Here is a 16,360-nt window from a genome sequence, read left to right on the forward strand (position 1 = left end):
GTGCACAGGAGGGCCTGCTCTGGGGATGAATTAGGGCTGTGTAGTGAAGGAGGCTGTTGTCTATAGCACTTCTGCTCCATTTGTTGCAGAATTTGGAAGGGTTGTAGTGAATGAGGCAGGAAGAGAAAGGACAGTCTCATGGTTAAGGCAGTCAAACGCTGCCCTGGAGAACTGGATTCTATCCCTGCCCCTGCCACCGAGTACTATATGATCATAGAATCATATAATATCAGGGTTGGAAGGGACCTCAGGAGGTCATCTAGTCCAACCCCCTGCTCAAAGCAGAACCAATCCCCAATTAAATCATCCCAGCCAGGGCTTTGTCAAGCCTGACCTTAAAAACTTCTAAGGAAGGAGATTCTACCACCTCCCTAGGTAACGCATTCCAGTGTTTCACCACCCTCCTAGGGAAAGTTTTTCCTAATATCCAACCTAAACCTCCCCCACTGCAACTTGAGACCATTACTCCTTGTCCTGTCCTCTTCTACCACTGAAAATAGTCTAGAACCATCCTCTCTGGAACCACCTCAGGTAGTTGAAAGCAGCTATCAAATCCCCCCTCATTCTTCTCTTCTGCAGACTACACAATCCCAGTTCCCCCAGCCTCTCCTCATAAGTCATGTGTTCCAGACCCATTTTTGTTGCCCTTCGCTGGACTCTCTCCAATTTATCCACATCCTTCTTGTAGTGTGGGGCCCAAAACTGGACACAGTAACTCCAGATGAGGCCTCACCAATGTCGAATAGAGGGGGACAATCACGTCCCTCGATCTGCTCGCTATGCCCCTACTTATACATCCCAAAATGATGCTGCACAAGTCACTTAAACCAGACTTTCCATAGGTGATCACTAATTGTGAGTTCCTCATTTTCTGGGGCCCAACTTAAAACCATGAGCTCTGATTTGCGGAAGTGCTGAGCACTCACAGCTGCAGATGAAGTCAATGGGAGATGTGCTTGCAACATATAAAGTGCTATATAATGCCAAATACTCTGAAAAAATCAGATCCTGGGCATTTCAAATTGGACACCTAAAATTAGTGGATACTTCAGATGTTAATCTCTGTGCCTCGATTCTCCATCTGTAAAATGGGGACAATACCCCCTCACCTTACAGGGGTGTCATGAAGATTAATCTATGTTTGTGAAACACTCAGATACTACTGGTGACAAGCATCATAGAAAAGCCAACTTGGAAATGAGTAATTCTGTCATCAGTGCAGGGTTGTGCAGTCCATAAAGCCTGAGGCCTCACGCTGAACACCCAGGAGTAAAATATTGAATAGCTGTCCATCCTGTGCACTGAATAAGGCAGATCCTGTGGACAAAATAGTATGTGATCATGTAATTAAAGACCATCAATCCAGACCCACAAGGGGCTGAATTAAGGTTGCATGGAGCTCCCTAATTCCATTTGAGTGCTTGCTTATGTAACCCTAACTGTTCTTTTCATGTAGTTCTTGCATGTGTGACAATTTTAGCGAATATCCTCCACTCCTATTTCTGTTGGAGGACTGCAATGAGATTGTGACAGCACAACAGGCTGCTAGAATCTGAGCTGCTGTTCTCCAAGTGCACATAAGTGGCTTACAGATTTAATCAGGAAACAAACTCTGAACCTTATTACTATGTATGTCAAATGAACCCAGGCACTGAATTCAAGTTTACACTGATGTTGCATGTTTTTTTTAGTGGTTGTCTACACCAAAATTTTTCCAGTTATACCAGCATAAACATCCCATGTGAACATACCTATTCTGGGATAAGAGTGGATTTTTTCTGCTGAACTTAAATCACTTCCAAAGCGACATAAACGAAGCCAGAAAAAAGGCCCTTTTATACCAGAATAGTGCATCCACATGGGGAGTTTAGCGCTTTAAATTCACACCCTACCTTATACTGGCATAACTTTCACCCTGTCAACAAGCCCTAACATGCCATGATTGCTAACTCTGACCTTGTGCCACTAAACCTATGCATTCATGCATTCCCATAATGTAGATATTACAGCTCCAATCTGGAATGCTACAGACGGCAATGAAAAGCAGACAAAGGTTCTATTACCTGATGTTGCTGAGGACTGTTCCACTATTCCAACCTTTACCACCTGGAATGGAAAACACAATTGAGTTTATATGTATTGGTCAGCTCCATCACTTGAAAAACTGTGAGCCAGAGGCTTGGTCTCACAAATCGCTTTCCTATCACTCTGGTGATGCAAAAGGGCCAGAAAGATGGCTCGAGTGGGCAGGAGTACTCTACTGGTGATAGAAATCCCTGTCTGGCATACAACAAGCTATACCAACTTAACAACAGTCGGTGGTGACCAGGCAGCAAGTGTGAAAAATCTGAACAGGGGTTGGGGGAGTAATAGGAGCCTATATAAGAAAAAGACCCCAAAATCAGGACATCTGGTCATCCTACAACAGTCCCCTGTCCCCCTGTAAAGGGAGCATGGAACCTTGGGATGATTATCAGCCAGTGTAACTTGAATCAACCCTGAGACTGCTCAAACTTATACCAGAGACCGTATCGGTCCCCTGCTGCCCCTAGGAATAGGAACGGGAGCAGAAAGACAATAGAAAACCATTTTTGGCTACACCACTTAAACTACCATTGAAATTCAGTCACATCTGGGGTGCAACACAGTTTCTGTTTAACACTTTACCCCAACACTATGGGATGGCCAGGAAGAAAACAGGTTTCAGAGTAACAGCCATGTTAATCTGTATTCGCAAAAAGAAAAGGAGTACTTGTGGCACCTTAGAGACTAGCAAATTTATTTGAGTATAAGCTTTCGTGAGCTACAGCTCACTTCATCGGATGCATGTATCCAATGAAGTGAGCTGTAGCTCATGAAAGCGTATGCTCAAATAAATTTGTTAGTCTCTAAGGTGCCATAAGTACTCCTTTTCTTTTAGGAAGAAAACAGTATCTAAATCAGGGATCTCAAACTCAAACCACCACAAGGCTACATGAGGACTAGTATATTGGCCCGAGGGCCGCATCACTGAAACCTTTTCATACGATACAAAAGTATAGTCAAAAATGAAAAAAATGAAGAGTAATATAGTATGCGATTAAAAGTCAATGTACTAACTTTTTAAAAACTAATGTGAAGAGGGGTTTTAATAAAATATAAACACTCAGTAATGCACCTCACTCAAACAACATGCGCTTACTTTTAGAATTAGTTAGGTTAAAGCCCCCCCATGGCCCCGCCCCCACTCCACCCCTTCCATGAGGTCCCACCCCTTCCCCAAATCCTGGCCCCGCCTCTTCTCCACCTCCTCCCCTGAGTGTGCCACGTCCCCGCTCCTGGGAGCTTGGCTGCTGGTGGAGTCCATGCCTATGGTGGGCTGCAGGAAATAACTCTGTGGGCCGCCAGTTTGAGACCCTTGATTTAAATGATAATTTTCTAACACTAGAATTAATGCAACCAACACCGGTTAATTCTACAGTAGACCTCTCATTCTGATGGATAAAGATGAATTGATCACTGAACTAAGAATCAGTGGTTACTTAAGTGCAAGTGAACATGATCTGATCTGCAATTCCACAATCATGTAAGGTGGCTGCACTGATTAAAGAATCCTGGTTTAGCGGGGAAGTGAAAGCAGCAACACAAAATAAAGACAAAGTATAACAAATGGGGAAAAGGAAAAGTTAACAGCAACAAATATGAATCAGAAGTTATGCAATGCAATATAAGATAAAGAAAGCTAAAGATATCAATGAAAAAAATCTAAGGTTAAGGACAATGTTTTTTAAACGTATCAGGAATTTATCACTAGGCAAGATGATAAAACTGTCTGATACAGACAAGGCAGAAGAAGCATTCAATAACTATTCCTGCTCTGTATTTGGAAAGAAGCCAGGTGCTGTATTCATATACAGTGAAAAAACACTTTCCAATCAAATATTAATTAAGGAAACTGTTAAACAGCGTCTTCCAAAGTTAAAAATGTTTAAAAATCAGCAGGGCAGTATAACTTGTATCCAACAGTTTTAAAAGATTTGGCCAAGGAACAAAATGAACACTCAATGCTCATTTTAAATAAACTTGAACTCTAGGGAAGTTCCAGAGGAAGAAAGGTAGTGTTGTGCCAATATTTATAACGGGTAAATGGGGTAATCTGTGTAAATATAGGCCAATTAGCTTGACATCAATGCTGGGCACCAATAATAGAATGGTTAAATAAGGCAATCAGTAAAGAATTAAAGATGGTAGCAGAATTAAATGCCAGTTAAGTTTTATGAAAAACAGGCCTTTTCAAACAAACTTGGTATTGTTTCTTGATGAAGCTAAGAATTTGATTTGAGAGAGTTGTGTTGACATAACATTCTTGGACTTCTGTAGCTTAGTACCACACACCACTGATTTAAAAAATCATAGAAAATCAAGATGCCACTGCAACACTGTGGCTAAGAGGGCTAAGATGACCCTTGGATGTATAAGTAGAGGAATGTAGGTGATGTGTAATTACCTCTGTATATAACATTGGCAAAACCGTTAGTAAAATACTATATCCAGTACTGATGTCCAACTTCAAAAAGGATATTGACAAACTAAAGAGAGTTCAGAGAAGAGCCACAAGAATGATTTTGAAGCCTGGAAAACCTGCTGTACAGTGAAAAATTAAACCAGTCCAATCTATTTAGCTTAACAAAAAGAAGATTAAGAGGTGACTTGAACATGGTCGAAGTATCTAAATAGTACAGGATTCAAAAGGCTGGTCAACCGCAAAAAGTTATTTTGACCTAGTTATGTCGCTCGGGGGTATGAAAAATTCACACTCCTGAGAGACGTAGTTATGCCGACCTATCCCCCAGTGTAGACAGCGCTAGGTCACAGAAAATTGTTCTATCAACCTAGCCACCCCCTATTGTAAGGTGGATTATCTACACTGACAGGAAAACCCGGCCTGTTGGCATAGGTGGGGTCTCTAATGAAGCTCTGCAGTTGTGCCACCGTAGCATTTCAAGTGGAGACCAGCCCCCAGAGGGATGGATTTACCACAGGAAGGGAAGCACCCTTTCTGTCACTACGTCTGTGATGCTGTAGTGATTCTAGTGCAGACATACCCTAAGATAGAAAAGGGATAAAACGACCCACTTACTGAAAGTGGAAACTTCATAAATTCATACTGGGAAAAGCCACAAGTTTTTATAGGTAAGGGTGGCAACCCTGCAGCCACTTACAAGAGAACGGCGTGGATTCTCCATCAATTCAGGGCTTTCAAATCAACAGTGGATTTCTTTCTAAAAAATATGTTCTCTGGTTCACCTGCAAGTTATTGAGCTTGATGCAGGAATTGCAGGGGGAAATTCTGTGGCCCATGATCACAATGGTTCCTTGTGGGTTTAATCTATGAAATTGGAAGGGGAAATCAGGACAGCAGTATGTAGTTACCTAAATTTGAGTGTGACCAGGGCCCTGAGGCTAAAGAGTGTGCCGGGGCTAATAAATAATAAGTGAGTGTTTCAACTTGGCAGTTTTATGAATGCAAAATAGAAAGTTTTCGTCTTTCTCGAGAGAATGTTCTTCTTCCATATTTAAAATAGAGAAACAATGCTAATTTAAAATAAGTCAACGTGAGAACTGCTGAACCAGTATTCTTCAAACTTTATTTGGCAAATTACAATGAGAACTAAATTTAAGTCAAGAGGAGACTCTTATAAAAACCTGAAAAAGTTGTATTGTGTGCAGTGTTCATATCACTTCAAGCCTAACATCTTAGCTCCTCTCCCTTTCATTAGGAGAGCTGAAACACTTCACGTAAGGACACACACCCATTAGTCAGCCATGACTCAGAAAAATTCATTGATCCCAGAGCTTGCATGACACTCAAAGTCATGAGAATACTTGTCATGGAAAAGTCAGTGCAATTCACCTCACAGCCTCAGGGAGATTAGTATCTTAGTTAATAAAGGAGCATATCAACAGTAGAGCTGCAAAGGCAGATTTCCTGGGAAGGCTACATCTTAGGACAGAAAAAGACATGAAGGTGAAAGCAAGGTCAACCTGAACCATAGGTCGGCCTTAGGATAAGACCTGTTAAGAGCTCTAAGGGGTTTGGGACTTTGTCACTTATAGCTGGAAGTACTACTTATCTACACAAAACACACAAAAGCTGACTTAAGATGGTCAGAAGGAGGAGGAAGAACAAGTCACCCCCTCATAAAAAGCAAGGGAAGATACTAAAATGCAACAAAAAAACAGAGACGCAGAGACATCTAGTGGCTGAAGAGAAATCAACAAGTCATCCTTTAAGGTTATAATATTAAATGGATTTATACCAGAACCTTGGAGAGGACTGAATAACCTAACCAAGAAAAAAGTAAACCCGAGAAAGGGAAGATTGCTCCATTCCTGTGAAACATGTCAGCAAGAGAATCAGAGCACCAGAAGGGCAGGCAACACAAAAGTTACTATTTCTCTCAGCATGCCTACAATGGCAGGGTAAGGAGAATAGCGACTCATTCACGAAGAATTTAGCCACAGCAACCAGGAGCCCGGGTCATGGACTAGGACCCCATTGTGCTAGGTGCTGTACATATAGAACAAAAAGATAGCACCTCCTACCCAAAGGAACAGACGTTGTAAGTGCAAGACCAGACACAACATCAGTATAGGCAGACAGTGTAGTACAAGTAAACAATGAGACAATATTTGTCAGCATAATAGGCAATGGTCTCTGCACACCAACCGCTTAGCGGCTGTCAAGTTTTTTGTGGGCCTCAGGACCAAGGAGAGTTCTGAGGAGGGAGTCGAAGGTGGAGAAGGAGGTAGGGTTTCGGATGTTCACAGGAGAGCTCTTCCCAGGTGCAAGGGGCAGCATGGGAGAAAGTACAAAGGTGCCAGTGGGAACATCTAACAAGTGGGCATTGGAGATTGGTATCACGGGCCAATAGAAGAGCACTGACAGCTCGATAGCAAACAAGAGATGAGAGGCTGGGAATTGACTGCAAGGCCTAGAAAATGGAGAAGGGAAGCTTGTATTTGACGTGACAGAAAAGGGGGAGCCAGGGCAAGGATTAAAAAGAGAGGGGGTGACACGGCTAATGATGAGCTAGGAAATAATCTTTGCAGCAATATTCTGAATGGGTAACAGCAGGACAAATGCAATCTTGCCAAGGCCAGAGAGGATGTTGCAGTAAGCAAAATAAGAGCTGAGAGCCTGGACAAGAGTTTTAGCTATGTGGATGCATAAGAGAGGCAAGGCTGGATCTTAGAGATGTTATGCAGAAAGAAATGCAAGATTTAGATATAGGCTGGATATTGGGCCGGAGTCATCCAGCTCTCAGTCACATGGTTTGAATATTAACATACTAGTACTGAGAAAAGTGGAAGGTTAGCAGATTTCATACAAAGTATTCCGAAACCAGAACACTTCATTTCAACAGTTAAGGTAAAACAAGATGACTTGGGTAACTATAGGCCTTTTACCCTGACCTTGATCCTGAACAAGATCATGGAAAGGCTAACATGGGATGCAATCAGTAAAGAAGTAAAGGATGGTAATTAATGACAAGCAGCTTGATTTAAAGGAAAATAGCTCTTTGTAAAACTTAATTTTTTTGATGAGGTTGTAAATTTGGTTGATAATGGTACATGCATTGAGATAATATATTTGGGCCTTTATAAAGAGTTTGGCTTAGTATCACACAATAACTAGTCCTACTAGTTCAACATATTAAATGGAGCCTCAAAAGAAATTCTATGTGGGAATTACCACCCCAATGGGCGTGTTTTTAACGTGGTCTGTTCTGATAACCGGGCCTACACATTTAACCTAATTGTGAGCTCAACTGTAGAAAGTGAATGAAAGTTCATGAAGGGTCACAATAACCTGCAACAAGTGCTGGTGGGAAAAGGTGCAAAAGGGAACAGCCAAAAAGGAATGCTGATATAACTCCAGGACTGTACCAGGCATAACTTTAACAAGTGGGGGACTGGAAATCAATGAACCAAATTTGGTGTCTTGGAAATTAGGCTTAATGGGTGAATAAAATAATGAGGGGATGGGCTAATCCACCCTCCACTCCCTTTTAAAGAGCCTTAAATGCAGCTATAGAATTTGTAAGTTTCTTTTTCAAAAAGGCCATGTTTTCATTTTGAAATTATTGGTAAAATTTCATTTTGAATCAGAGTTATAAGTTACAGTGATGTAATATGCATGCCTTATATGCAATATTATGCTGGCAGGGTAACATTTGAGGCTGTTAACTGTGGGTGTTCTGGCTTTAAAGTGACTCAATTTTGTAATTAAATGTTAATTTAAATAAAGACTTTCTTTTCTAAGCATTAGATTTGCTTTGCATAACACTTCTGATTTTAGGGAATTTATTTACCTGTCAGGAATGGTCTAAACTCTAGATAATACTTAGTGCTGCCATGAGTGCAGGAGACTGGAGTAGATGACCTCTCAAGATCCCTTCCAGTCCTACGATTCTATTTACCACGCACTAGGTACCACACAATTCTGTGCAGCTACAGGTAAAGTGGTACACAAATTTGTAATATGAAGTGCCAAGAGTTGGCTGCAGAGAGAAAAAAGAGTAAGACTTTTCTCAACTTGAATAGTTTCCAGGTAAATCCTCAACTCAATTTCAGGAAGGGCTTTACTGGTAAGTTTCATTTTTTTAAGAAGAGGAAACCCTCTTCAGAAAGCAAATTTTTGTAGATGGGTTGGTAGGTGATAGACACTTCATCTCTTGAAGTCTTCAGATCAATAGTGGATGCCTTTCTGGAAGATTAGCTCTAGTTAAAGACAAGAACTGGACTCAGGACAGGGGTAACTATGTGAAAATCTATGGCCTGTATTATACCATATAATGTCAGCCTGGATGATCTAATTATCCCTTTGGGGCCTTAGAATCTATGGATCCAAGTGAGATTGTTAATAATCAACCTTGTTTTATGAAATTCACCAAACTTTAACCTGCACATCAAAGCAAATACTCACCCCAACAAAGGGAATGAACTTCTGGGATGATTCTTCATCAGGGCTAGAAGTAACAAGGAGAGAGTGATTAATAAGAAGTTCTTTCAATGCTGAGAAAAAAATTCATGTTACTGTTTCAATCAAGCATGCAGCAGGAACTGAAAATGTGCAAGCGCCAATTCTATTTCTTCTCTCAGTGTCTCTCTGACAATACTCCGAGAGCCCACACCAGCTGGGGAGTATTGCACCTCCTCAGAAGTCTTCTTAAAATAAAAGAGGAAGTTTTCCCCCCCTCTCACTCCCTTGCTGTTTTTTTGGAGAGAGAAACATGCTTTAATGACATGGCAGTAGCTATACTCATACACATGACTTCCTACTGCAAAGAAATGAACCCGTGCCACAACATACATCACCAGCATACAGAGACCTGCAGGTTACTTACTAATAACTGGAGCTCTCGGAACACACTGCCTTCACGAGTCCCACTTTGCAGTCGAGTAGCATACCTTGCAAATCCCAGAATCACTAAAGCAGTCAGCCTGCTATGGGTTAACAAGCCATGACACCTTACTTGTGTGGCACCAGACACACACATGCACAAAAACAGGTAACACTGCCACAAGGAGCTTACACCCTGAGTGAGACACAACGCAAACAAAGCCCAGACCCAGAGCTGGAACAGAATGCTCTTGGAAGATCACTGATGTTTAGGAAGCAAACTGGAAATAGTGACTTCAGGAGGGCTGGGAGGAGAGGCAGGTGGCTCACCCAGACAGTGTAATGGGACACAGACAAGATGTCCCACATACAGCCCCAAGTGCGGCAATAACACGACTTACACTTTGAAGGAGGTGGTATATCAGTCCTGCCCAGAATTCAGAAACATGGAGGAGGGGAGAGAAGAAATCCGTGGCGCTGTGGTGGCACAGAGGAAGGAGGGGGAGCAGGAGGCACACGTGGGAGGCAGGGAGACAAGAGGGAGAAGTGATGGGTAGGAGAGGGGGAAGGGAAGGTGCTTGGTGGGAAAAAAGCTTGAGGGCAGGGGTCCCCAATGCGGTGCCCGCAGGCCCCATGGTGCCCGCCGGGGCATTTTTGTGAGCCCGCAGGACACCCCATTGCCAGAATGCCACCGAGAAGTGTTACCATTTCTCGGCGGCATTTCAGCAGCGACGCTTCTTCCCGCTGCCACATCTCTGCGGCGGCATTTCGGCGGCAGGGTGTCCGGCGCCTGCCATAGTCTTCTGGAAATAGCAGTATGCTATTCCCACAAGAAAGGCTGGGGACCACTGCTCCAGGGCACCATGGAGGGACACGATGAGAGGTGCAGGGATGGGGACAGAATGGCAGAGGTCAGGAGAGGGCAAGGGGAGTCACTCTCCAAGCAGCCACTGGAGAGGCCTGAAGTGTGCGCTTGCACATCTGAGGCTGAATCTGAAGTTGAAGAAAGCAGGTGGGAGAGTTTTAAATCTCGCGATTTTTGAATGCTGGGAGCTTTGCACTCCGTCAAGAAAGGCATTTGCTGTAGCCTGTACTACTGCAGAGCACGGCTCAAACACTCAAGACATGGAGTCCATCAAAAGAAACACGCCGCCCCGTGGTGCTCTCTGCAGCAGATCCTCTGAAAAGGTGCGGAAACATGAAAAATGCTGACAACTGTACAAGTCGGACTGGCTAGACAGCTTCCTCCCAGCCGTGTGTAAGAGGTGGCACGCAGCTGAGGGATGTGTGACTCAGGCACAGCTCCCGCCCTGCTTCAGGGGCAGGGGGTGTTTCACCGGCAGGGGGTGTTACACCATAGCCCTTCTTATGGTGCAACTTACCCTTGCACTGGCTCAGCTGGTAGGAGTGTTGGGGTGGAACCAAGGCTCCATTCACTTCCCGACCCAGCTGTTTTCTTCATGCTTCAGCCACGCTGAGCAAGAACTAATTATACAGATGCTCGTGTCCTTTATTTAGGCTTTCCATCACACCCTTTTAACTCCAGTGCTAGCCCCTGCCATTAAACCTCTAGAAACTTCCCTGAACAAAACCTGCTAGAGTACGCAGCAGAGAAACTGGGAAGTGCTACTGAGAAATCTCTAATGGACTATGGAAGTTGTAGAGCTGTTGAGATAAAACAGCAATGGAATCTCAGTCCTTTCCTTCCTCAGCTACAAGTAGATAAGTGCTGTCCTCATCTGACAGCCTCACACTGCCTGGTCACTCAGTGGGATGATGAAAGTACCAGAGTATCATCTTCTTACTCTTGCTGCTATTCCAGTTCTCTTTAAGCACTAAAAAACTTAAACCAAACGCCGTTGCAGCAGAACACTTGCTCAGTTCTGCCGAGGACAAATGCAAGTACAGAGCAGATGCCTTCCAGGGAAAGCCGAGATGTCTTTGATTCTAAAATAGTAATTTGCCCATTTTAAATGGCAAGTAATGGTTCATTTCTTAACTACTGCTCTTGACAGTTGATTAATGCTTCTTAAAATGACAACTGAACAGATTTCAGTTAGAAGCATTAACCCAAAATCACTTAGTTTGGAAGAATGCGCTCTTCTTTAAATATTGTTCTTGTGGGCCATATAGAAGTTTGCTTATTTTTATGTCTATTAATTATTTTAATAGAAAAACACCAGCAGGATGGATGGACATACATATAAGTGGTGCTCAGAAACAATCTGTGCCACAGAAAGCCTTAGCAGTTAGCCAACTGTTACACTGGGAAAAAAGGCAATTTTTTTTTTAAATGATGAAAACAGATTAGGAAAAAGTGGATGAAAGTAAAATTCCCTTCTTGAAGTCCTTGTTAAAATAATAATTTATTCTATCGGGAGAGATGACTGAATGCCCAACCTTGTAATGTACCAGTAATCAGGACTGCTAGGAAGTACTGAAGTATTTGACACAACACATACCAGATTAGAGATCAGAACAACCAATTCTATGGTGTGATTTGTTTTTTAAAGTGGCTTTGAAAATCACAGTCCCAGGCTCCTTCATCTGATACATCTCTTGTATTTAACTTTTGGTTCTTGAGGTTGGATGAGACTGGCAGGAGCTGGAATTGGGGGCTGCTGATCTCCCTCCCTTCCCCAAACAAACAGTGGGGAATAAGTCTTACAAGCCAGCCTTTGTCCAAAAGAAAAAAAAGGAACAGGGGATCAGGTCGGCTTCATCTGGCTAAACAAGCCCAACGAAGGCCTAGTTTGCACTAGAAAAGATTTTGATGAAATAGTAAGTCAAGAAGGGTAACCTAGAACTACAGGGATTTTAAATATGATAGTGAAGAAATTAAACAGCTGCCCTGATCTTGCAAAATGTGGTCACTGTATATTAAGCTTCCATTTATAAAGGGTGAATAAACAATTAACGGGTGTTCTTAACGGCTGTTACAGACATGAGGAGTATGCTACAGAGGGCAATCAAATCAGCAGAAGGTGTTTGAGTTTAAGTAACCAGTTGACATGCAGAGCGGGATAACACCACTTTTCTAGTCACAGGGATGGGAAGGTTAAAGGCATTAAGATTGTGAGGCACTAACCTATTACAGTGATAGGTGCCGGACAAGTACTTAAGGTTGGTTAGTCAATTGTTAGCCTTTTATTAAAACACCTATTAACTCTTTATACACTATAAATGGAACTTTAATACAGAGCGTGACACCGAATGTATCGAGGGGGCTTGATTTTACAGTCGGAGGTCCAAAACCAGGCTCTCGGTTCCAGTAATGCCCCCATATGGTCAGCAGGAGAAAGGGGTAGCAGTTCTGTCCCACCAGGTGAGGTCTTTGTGGCCCATTACACTGGTTGAAGGCCAAGTGCCAACAGCAGCATCATGCAGGGCAGTCACTCCACACCCCAGAATTCTCATCCTTAGGGATGAGGGCATCAGTGTTTGCGGCTAATTTACTGCAGATGACAGTCACAAAAATACTGGTTTTGATTTCATCAACTTGCATTGTGAATAAATGGATGAAATGGCCAAAAGTCATTTAGACTCTTTGGAAGATTCACTTCCAAATTTGATTTCTCCCTGTGGGTGGGAAGCGTGTCAGTCTTTCTCCGCAACTTCGGACCATTTTCAGCGTTTGTCATACTCCTGGGCCATGTCACATGCATGGGCACTCTGGGTCCTCTCGTGTCTGAGGCACTTTTCAAGTCATTCACAGATCTAGCCATCTGTTTGCCCTCGTTTCATTGCCACCTCCGATAATGCAGTAATGGAGCTGGGTTCCAGGTTACTCACTGGAGAATCCATGGCATTCCCTACCATCTGACCTAAGCCATGCTATAGGCTCCATCTCTGCCACAGTAGCACACCATATGCGAGTGCTCTTGGTCTCCCAAAAGATGTAAAATTCTTATTAGAGTGACCATAAGCCCTTGCAAAACCAGCAACTTTTCCTGGAATGCAGCTATTGGCAATCATGACAATACAACAGAATGTAGTAAAACATCACATTTCAGCCCCATTTACCCCCTGCTGCACAGTTCAGAGAGGTCAAGGGCACAAAATGCATCAAATTATTCCCTCAGAGTGCCCCAAAGAGGAAATGCTGTCATGTTTTCCCTCAAGTGCCACCACAGATTCTCACCAATGCCAACCACAACAGGTGGGCATGGCTGAGCCAAAAAGAGGCATGGTTCTGGGGGTGGGGTGGTGGGGGGTTTGAACAAAACTTCCATTGCAGGCTCCCCCCTAGATTCCAGCATACAATCTGGCAGCTTCAGAGCCTGCGCTTTGGAAGAGACAGTGTTGGGTGCTGAGCCCTGGGGCAGTGTGTCCCGTGGCGAGGGGAAATATCTTTCAGACATCCTGGGCTGCTCAGTGCTCACTGGCATGTGACGCGCTCCGGCAGCATTAACTACCATGGTGCAAGGAGGGCATGGGGTCTTGCCTTGCAGCAGCCAGGTCAGTAGTGCCACCTCCAGTGGATAGGCCTGGCACTGGTACAATGCTGCTGGTGTCACTAACACCTACTAAACTGAAGGCAGCTTTCTAGGCCACAGCAGTCCAATACTCCACCAACCTTCTCTGACCAGGGTCAGCAATATGCTGCACTGACCCACTGGCCTGCAGCCAATCAGCTCACTGGTGACCAGTAAGGGGGACCTCATCAAAAGCAGCAGGCCCGTACCAGTGTTACTTCCACTTCTTGCTGTCGAGGGAGCTGACCTCACAGTATTTCAAACACCTCCCTTTCTCCTTAGTCAGACATGGGGAATGGCTGCTACCACACCCCAAGCAACTACCAACGTGCCCAGAAGAGCATGGCTAGGGAGTGAGAGGGGAGGGTGCAGGGCACAGATCGTGCTACTCTTCCGGCATATTCTCTGCTCACCCTTCAAAGAATCATAGAATATCAGGGTTGGAAGGGACCTCAGGAGGTCATCTAGTTCAACCCCCTGAGCAAAGCAGGACCAATCCCCAACTAAATCACCCCAGCCAAGCCTGACCTTAAAAACCTCAAAGGAAGGAGATTCCACCACCTCCCTAGGTAACACATTCCAGTGCTTCACCACCTTCCTAGTAAAAAAGTTTTTCCTAATATCCAACCTAAACCTCCCCCACTTCAACTTGAGACCATTATTCCTTGTTCTGTCATCTACTACCACTGAGAACAGTCTAGATCCATCCTCTTTGGAACCCCCTTTCAGGTAGTTGAAAGCAGCTATCAAATCCCCCCTCATTCTTCTCTTCCGCAGACTAAACAATCCCAGTTCCCTCAGCCTCTCCTCATAAGCCATGTGTTCCAGTCCCCTAATCATTTTTGTTGCCCTCCACTGGATGTTTTCCAATTTTTTCACATCCTTCTTGTAGTGTGAGGCCCAAAACCGGACACAGTACTCCAGATGAGGCCTCACCAATGTTGAATAGAGGGGAATGATCACATCCCTCGATCTGCTGGCAATGCCCCTACTTATACAGCCCAAAATACCATTGGCCTTCTTGGCAACAAGGGCACACTGTTGACTCATATCCAGCTTCTCGTCCACTGTAACCCCTAGGTCCTTTTCTGCAGCACTGCTGCCTAGCCACTCGGTCCCTAGTCTGTAGCTGTGCATGGGATTCTTCCGTCCTAAGTGCAGGACTCTGCACTTGTCCTTGAACCTCATCAGATTCCTTTCGGCCCAATCCTCTAATTTGTCTAGGGCCCTCTGTATCCTATCCCGACCCTCTAGAGTATCTAGCACTCCTCCCAGTTTAGTGTCATCTGCAAACTTGTTGAGGGTGTAGTTCATGCCTCCTCCAGATCATTTATGAAGATATTGAACAAAACTGGCCCCAGGACTGACCCTTGGGGCGCTCCGCTTGGTTCCGGCTGCCAACTAGACATGGAGGCATTGATCACTACCCACTGAGCCCGACGATCTAGCCAGCTTTCTATCCACCTTATAGTCCATTCATCCAGCCCTTACTTCTTTAACTTGCTGGCAAGAATATTGTGGGAGACCATGTCAAAAGCTTTGCTAAAGTCAAGGAATAACACGTCCACTGCTTTCTCCTCATCCACAGAGCCAGTTATCTCGTCAAAGAAGGCAATTAGATTAGTCAGGCATGACTTGCCCTTGGTGAATCCATGCTGACTGTTCCTGATCACTTTCCTCTTCTCTAAGTGCTTCAAAATTGATTCCTTGAGGACCTGCTCCATTTTTCTTCCAGGGACTGAGGTGAGGCTGACTGGCCTGTAGTTCCCCGGATCCTCCTCCTTCCCTTTTTTAAAGATGGGCACTACATTAGCCTTTTTCCAGTCGTCTGGGACTTCCCCCGATCGCCATGAGTTTTCAAAGATAATGGCAAATGGCTCTGCAATCTCATCTGCCAACTGCTTTAGCACTCTCGGATGCTGCGCATCTGACTTGTGCTCGTTCAGCTTTTCTAAATAGTCCCGAACCACTTCTTTCTCCACAGAGGGTTGGTCACCTCCTCCCCATGGTGTGCTGCCCAATACAGTAGCCTGGGAACTGACCTTGTTCATGAAGACAGAGGCAAAAAAAGCATTGATTACCCTTCTACCCAGTGTGCTTTTTTTAATGCATGGGATGACAACTGGGGCCATTCAGTTTGCAATAGAGCGGTAGAGAATTTGTTTACAGATCACAAATGTACTCTACATTTTTAAAGAGGCAGTAAATGACAGATTCCCCAATACAAGTGAGCAGTGCTTTCATTTCCAAAGCCAAGCTGCAGCCTAGATTCATGCAAATGAGATCCAGAAGCCCCAAGGCTTCAGAATTACCATGGGCAACACTAACTTTGTTGTCCACTGCCATGAATGCTCGATGACCTGGCTGGACAACTATTGTGAGTTACCACTGGCAGACAAAGTGTTCCAATTATGACAACTAAAGCCTACAAAAATTCTGTACAATAGAGTGTTTCCTTCTAGAGAACAGGGTATGTCTAAACCAGAAGGTGCTCCAGCAA

The 16,360-nt window shown here is 44.1% G+C and overlaps 1 protein-coding gene across 5 annotated transcripts in view; it reads right to left on the reverse strand.

The window, feature by feature from the left end:
• The window catches only part of PACS2 (phosphofurin acidic cluster sorting protein 2), a 180,179-nt gene that overhangs the window by 32,379 nt on the left and 131,440 nt on the right, over positions 1-16,360 (reverse strand). For all 5 annotated transcript variants that reach the window (XM_084637745.1, XM_084637744.1, XM_084637746.1 and 2 more), the window contains 2 exons: positions 8,969-9,011; positions 2,064-2,106 (listed from right to left, as the gene is read on the reverse strand). In XM_084637745.1, coding sequence (XP_084493871.1) covers positions 2,064-2,106; positions 8,969-9,011 — 86 coding nt within the window. The remainder of the gene's footprint in view (positions 1-2,063; positions 2,107-8,968; positions 9,012-16,360) is intronic.

Source organism: Lepidochelys olivacea (assembly GCF_965140295.1).
Source record: "Lepidochelys olivacea isolate rLepOli2 genome assembly, chromosome: 8".
Classification (NCBI taxonomy): Eukaryota; Metazoa; Chordata; order Testudines; family Cheloniidae; genus Lepidochelys; species Lepidochelys olivacea.